The 6,363-nt window shown below is 49.1% G+C and overlaps 1 protein-coding gene across 1 annotated transcript; it reads left to right on the forward strand.

Annotated features, from left to right (window-relative positions):
* Positions 1 to 1,900: 1,900 nt before the first annotated feature.
* Positions 1,901 to 5,284, forward strand: DCTPP1 (dCTP pyrophosphatase 1). Its single transcript, XM_045461728.1, has 3 exons — positions 1,901 to 2,071; positions 2,726 to 2,836; positions 4,791 to 5,284. The coding sequence occupies exons 1-3, from the start codon at positions 1,971 to 1,973 to the stop codon at positions 5,089 to 5,091; spliced, it is 513 nt and encodes a 170-aa protein (XP_045317684.1). The 5' UTR covers positions 1,901 to 1,970; the 3' UTR covers positions 5,092 to 5,284.
* The last annotated feature ends 1,079 nt before the right edge of the window (positions 5,285 to 6,363 follow it).

Raw genomic sequence — 6,363 nt, forward strand, 5'->3', positions numbered from 1 at the left:
CCAATACATCCACTTCTCTCCATCTTGACTCACCATCAACCTGGCCCAGAGTCAACATCATATAACTCCCCCTGCCAAAACCCTCCAAAGGGTTTCCATAATACTTAAAATTCCAAATCAAATATAGGATAAAATTCATGGTTGGTTGATCTGATCTAGCCTCTTGTCACTTCCCTAATACCATATCCAACCACTCTTCCTTGCTCACCACATTCCTGCTACACTGGAATTCTTTTTGTCTTTAGAACATGCAAAGATTTTTCTGCTTTAAGCATTGGTGTTCCCTCTATCTAGAACTCTATTCCCCTTGATTTTTACTCAGATTAAAAGTCACTTTCTTAATGACAAGTAACAGAAAACCCAACTAAAAGTGGTTTAATTAATAAAATGATTTATTTTCTTATATAACCAGCGTCCTGAATTAGGACTTTTCTGGAACTTGTAAAAATAAGTGTCCCCACAATTTTATCAAGGATCCAGGTCCTTTCTATCTTCCTATCTGCCAATCCCCGTTTGTGGGCTAGCTCTCCACACAAAGATTCCTTCACATACTAACATCTAAAGGCAGAAACATCCTGTGCTTTTTTAAACAAAAGAACTGAGAATCTTTCCCAGGAGTCTCCAGCAGACTCGCTCTAACTTCTCATTGTCAAGATCTAGGCCACACGCTCACCCATAAACTGATCAGGCCAGGGCAATGGGACATGATCAATCAAGTAGAGGAGGGTGAACCCGAGAATAAAACCACAGTTGTCCAAGCATGGAGAAGGGGAAAGTGAAATTGAGCTGGTAACCAACAGCGCTTACCGCCTCATCCCTGGACCATGCAATCTAAAGTTACTCCCACTTCCCATAGTGTTTAAACACTTCTCTTCTTATTTTTTTAATAGCTTTTAAAAATGTTTGTATTTATTTTTGAGACAGAGAGAGGCAGAGCATGAGCAGGGGAGGGGCAGAAAGAGAGAGAGACACAGAATCTGAAGCAGGCTCCAGGCTCTGAGCTGTCAGCACAGAGCCGGATGCCGGGCTCTAACTCACGGACTGTGAGCTGAAGTCGGACTTTTAACTGACTGAGCCACCCAGGCGCCCCAATACTTTTATTTTTCATAGTACTTATCATTTGAGGCAATATAGTGTAGAGGTTAATAAAACAGACTCTAAAACCAAATTGCCTGGATTTGGAACCTGGTTACCACATTATTAGCTGCGGAGTTAAATTACTCCATCTCTCCGGGCACCTGGGTGGCTCAGTGGGTTAAGCCTGGGACTCTTAATTTCGTTTCAGGTCACAATCTCACGGTTAATAGATTTGAGTCCTGGATGGGGCTCTGCACTGTCAGTGTGCGGAGCCTGCTTGGGATTCTCTGTCTCCTCTCTCTCTCTGCCCCTCCCCTGTTTGTGCTCTCTCTCTTTCTCAAAAACAAACTTTAAAAAATTACTTAATTTCTCAGTTTCTTTACCTGTAAAATGGGGATGACGATGCCATTACCTCATAAGGTTGTTATGAAGATTAAATACGTAAAATGCTTAGAACGGCTACCCTACCTAGTTCCTGTATCCTGGTGACATTCTTGAATTCTTATAATAAATTTCCCTTTCTTGTTTAAACTCCATTTCTGGGGTTTTCCCCTGAGCATCCCAGCCTCACCTCAGCCCCATCCTTTCTCTTTGGCGCCATCTGGCGCCCACGAGAGAAATGACGCGCCTGCGCTCTCCTCGCCTTCTGACCGTTGTTGTCTCTTCCCGGGCAAATCTGGTCCCTATACCTTTAAGATGCCAGGCCAAGTCGCAGGAATCTAGGGACTGGGGCAAGAGACGAGTGTAAGCTCCACACAAGTAATTGGTCTTTCCCGTGGCTCCGCCCCGGGAAGTAGTCGTGAGCGCCTGTGATTGGTCGGGGGTCCTGGAGGCAGGTTCTGAGCTTGGCGCGGTGTTTTTCAGCGCATCCCGGCTGCTGTGTGGTGGGTGGCATGTCTCGGCCAAATGGGGTCGCGCGTGGGGACACGGGGGGAGACGGCACTGCTGCTGCCGGCCCCTTCAGCTTCAGCCCGGAGCCCACGCTTGAGGACATGTAAGCCGTCCTTGCCCCAGCCTGGGGAGGTCTCCCCCTTTTTCCCTCCTATTGGGACGGGTCGCTCCACGTGGTCTGGAAGAAGGCTATGCTGGGGGGCCCAGCTCGGCTGGCTGTCCTGGGCGAGCCATGTTAACCTCCTTATCTGCGAAATGGGCTTAGTGATGCACACCTGAGGCAGGGGAAATGGTGATGCCTGGTGAATGATATTAGAACCAGCCTTGGGGAAATATGGCTATTCCTGTGCTGCTTCCGCCCGGCCCCTGCCCTCCAGGAGTGGGTGGTAGGATGGGGGCAAAAGCAGTGCTGAGAGGTGGGTGACATTATTTTTTACTAGAGGAAATCAAGGAGGGCTTCTCAGGGGAAATGTTCCTGGAGCTGCACTTTGTAAAATCAGCGGAAGCAGCATCAAGAGGTGGAATAATGGAAAAGACAGTATTGTTAGGTTTTGATAGAGTTCAGGGTCTGAGTAGGGCGCACCCACTTTAGAGATGCGGCGTCCAAGACCCATAGAGAAGAAACGGTTTGCTTAAGGCCATCCAAAGAATTAGGTGCGGAACTAATGCCCCCACTAGGTATCACTGAGATACCTGCCTGGTCGTCCGCATTCTCTAACCCTGGGACCTGGGCTTCTACTCCTTTCTTCTGTTCCAGCCGCCGCCTCCATGCTGAATTTGCTGCTGAACGAGACTGGGGCCAGTTCCACCAGCCTCGGAACCTCCTACTGGCCTTGGTGGGGGAAGTGGGGGAGCTGGCAGAGCTCTTGTGAGTAGATGGAAGTCTTTCTGGAAGACTGTGTTGTGGGGGAGGGGAACATTTATCTGATCATTAAATATCCATGCCAGGCTGTGTCTGGGGGTACAGAAATGACTCACCTGTCCCTGCCCTCTTGGGGCATCCATTCTTCTGGGAAAGAAAGGTGTGGAAACAGCAAGGCAGGTCCAGGTCTTAAGAAGGGATGGTGACAGCCTACCTTGACCTCTGTCTCTGGGGTGGAAAGGAGAGTATTCTTTAGGAGACCTGCCTGTGGCCTTCCAGACCGAAGAATCCTTTCCCAAGGTAGTGAGTGGGAAAGGGCAAGTTAAATTAAGGGAGTTTTTTGTTTTGTTGTTGTTGTTTTAAAGAGAGCTCAAGCAGGGGAGAGGGGCAGAGGAGGAGACAGAGAGAGAGAGGGAGAGGGAGAGAGTCTTAAGCAGACTCCATGCTCAGTGCAGAGTTGGACACAGGGATTGATTCCACGACCCTTGGATCATGACCTGAGCCAATCAAGAGTCAGACGCTCAACTGACTGAACCACCCAGGCACCCCATTCAGGAAGATCCTGAGGCTCCTCCAGGGTTAGCTTTTCAAGAGAGAGCAGGGTTTTGTATCTGTTTCGTTGTCTAGTATGTCCCGAGTGCCTCACACATAACAGAATGAGTGGCGGGCCGTGGAAGAGAGAGGTGGCGTATGAACCCAGAGTGACAAAGTTGGAGTTAGGAAGCGATGGAGTTTGAACAGAAGACCTGACAGATTTGAAGGGTAGAAAGATCACTGTGTCTGCAGGGTGGATTGGGTCACCAAGAGAATCAGGACGGGAGACCTGTGAGGAGGCTGATACAGATCCGTCAAAGAGGTGGGAAGGCCTAAATCAAGGCCTGAGCTTTGGGAATGGAGAAACAAGAGCACAGAGATGTAAGGGCAAACCATTCATTTATTGCAGTTTTGTGAGCATCAGCTATGTGCTAGGTCTTCTAGAATTAAGAGATATAGCCTTCAACAAGATAGACATGGTTCCTGGGGTGCCTGGGTGCCTCAGTCAGTGGAGCATGCAACTCTTGATCTCAGGGTTGTGAGTTCAAGCCCAATGTTGGAGATAGAGATGACTTAAAATCTTGGGGATTAAAAAAAAAAAAAAAAGATAGACATGGTTCCTGTCTTCAGAGTGCAAGGAGACTAACAATAAATAAGCAAACTAATTTTAAAAGACCAGGAATTGTGATAAAGTTCTATGGGGAAAACAACCCAAAGTGATGAAAAAGAAAGTAACAAGGAGAAGGCTTTTCTGAGCAGATGACATCTGTGCTGAGACCTCAGGAAGGAGCCAGCCACAAGAAGGATCTGGTGGGGGAGCAGGGAGAAGAGCATTTAACGCAGAGGAGGCAGTAAGTGCAAAGGCCCTGTGACAATATGGCCGGTTTGCCAGACAGGACGGGCCAGAGTGGCTTTAGGTGGGGGGCAGGAGGGAGAGTGGTGGATAATGACTCTGGAAGAGGCAGGAGACAGCTCATACATGATCTAAAGGGCATGGTCAGGCGTTTGGATTTTATTTTAAGCCCGGTTGGAGGAAATTGTAGCAGGGGAGGGACAAAGTGTAATTTCTGCTTATAAAAGATGGTACTGAGCAAGAGGAGAAGATGAGCTAGCAAGCTTTCGCAGGTCTGAGAATTAGTCTGGAGTGGCCCTGGCTAGGGCTGGAGAGAGTACAATTGGGTCTTAGCAAGTGAAATGTTCTCTTGACCACTCCTTGGCTCGGGTTGGGGCACACAGGTCTGGATGAGTCATCTGTCGGGGTCTCTTCCCCACCCTGACTCTGCCTAGGGTGCAGGTGGGTTGAGTTGTCCTTGAAGGAACTTCCGAAGAGGTGGGCGTTCCTTGCTGCAAGGACTAGGCTGCTCCCAAGAGAGGCGGAGTCTGTGGTCTTAGCATCTGTGTTTGTGCCTGTGTGTTCTGCCTCCAGTCAGTGGAAACCTGATGAGGAGCCTGGCCCCCAAGCCTGGCCCCCCAGGGAACGGGCAGCCCTTCAAGAGGAGCTTAGTGATGTCCTCATCTACCTGGTGGCATTAGCAGCACGCTGCCATGTGGATCTGCCCCAAGCGGTGCTCTCCAAGATGGACATCAACCGGCAGCGCTACCCAGCACATCTGTCCCGTGGCTCTGCCCTCAAGTATACAGACTTACCCCATGGGGCCACCTCTGAAGACCAAGCTGGGGGGCCTGCAGACCTTGCCTGTGAGTCCACAGGCCAGGCCTCAACCTAGAACCATGCGCACAGGACCTGCAACTCGGCATGGCATCTGAGAAGCAGAGAGTGGCCTGGTCACGGAACTTTTTCTAGTATTTTCCTAATAGGTCATGGGCCAAGGGGCCCTACTTCCTAAGGCCTGAGGCCCGAGAACCTCCAGAAGACAGCCTCCTGGAATTTTCTCTCTCAATAAAAGTTTTGGTTAGCAACTTCTAGATTCTTTCTGGAATAACTGGGAAGGCTCTATCCCAGCAAGTACTGGAGAAGGGCACCAGGGATGTCTCTGAGCCCAGCTCCCATGTTTCTTTAGTGTACCTCCCACCTATAGGGCAGAAAGATCTGCTTTCTACCAAGATCACTGATGTCATGCAATTCCCTGACCCCATCTGGGCATCTAAAGGGGATTGGAGGCTGTATGTAGAGTTGGTTAAGAGCCCAGATTCTGGAGCTAGGCTGTCTGGGTTCAGATGCCATCTTTGATAGTTATGAGCTGGATGACATTCATCAAAGTACTTCATCTTTCTGCACCTTGGTTTCCTCATCTAAAATGAAAATAATGAGATCTACCTCATTGGGCTGTAAGGTTTAAGTAAGCTATTTTAAGTAGAGTGCTTAGGACAGTGCCTGGCACATAGCAGGGACTTTCCAAGTCTGCAGTTACCTGTTTGCTTTTTCAACTCAGAATTTTCAGGCCCCCAGAGCAGGAAATGTCAACAGTTAAGTTGGAGCTGGGCCTAAAACCCATCCCTGTCCATCAGGACCCCAGCCCTGTGAGAGCCGAATGCCCCTCTGTGTGGGCCCCCATCACAGGGATCCCCCTCCTCTTGGAGAGGGTCTCTTGCCTCTTCCCATCCTCCTAAGGCCAATTTCCACTTGTATACCTAAAGATAGTGTTGGGTGTGTATGATTTACCCGTTGTGTGACCTCGGGCACATCACTTCCCTTTCTGGGATACCCACAGCCTGCCTCCCTCACAGTGCAGAGTAATGCTGGGGAAAAAAAACTTTTAAACTATTTTTGCTGCCCCTACGAGCCATTTCCACATCAGCAAAATAAGGCATTCCTTTTACTGATGACCTCACTCCTTTAACCAGTGACCTCTTACTTGCCAGGTAAAACACAATCCAGATTGGAACCGCTTCGGCTTTGTGTTCCCAAACCCACCTTTCCTCCCTACCAGTGACAGCAGGACTCTCATCCTTACTGTTTGATCTCTTATCACATACCCTCTCCATGGTGAGTTCTCTCCTATCTCCTCTACATAAGCAACTTCCCTTCCTTTCCACTA

This window comes from Leopardus geoffroyi, chromosome E3, assembly GCF_018350155.1.
Source record: "Leopardus geoffroyi isolate Oge1 chromosome E3, O.geoffroyi_Oge1_pat1.0, whole genome shotgun sequence".
In the NCBI taxonomy this organism is placed as follows: Eukaryota; Metazoa; Chordata; class Mammalia; order Carnivora; family Felidae; genus Leopardus; species Leopardus geoffroyi.

What these genes read in the sequence shown, in the direction of transcription:
- DCTPP1 (XM_045461728.1), top strand. Translation starts at nt 1,971, where the DNA reads ATGTCTCGGCCAAATGGGGTCGCGCGTGGGGACACGGGGGGAGACGGC. An exon ending in GAGCCCACGCTTGAGGACAT is followed by an intron (nt 2,072 to 2,725) that starts GTAAGCCGTCCT and finishes CTTCTGTTCCAG; the next exon opens with CCGCCGCCTCCATGCTGAAT. An exon ending in GGGGAGCTGGCAGAGCTCTT is followed by an intron (nt 2,837 to 4,790) that starts GTGAGTAGATGG and finishes TTCTGCCTCCAG; the next exon opens with TCAGTGGAAACCTGATGAGG.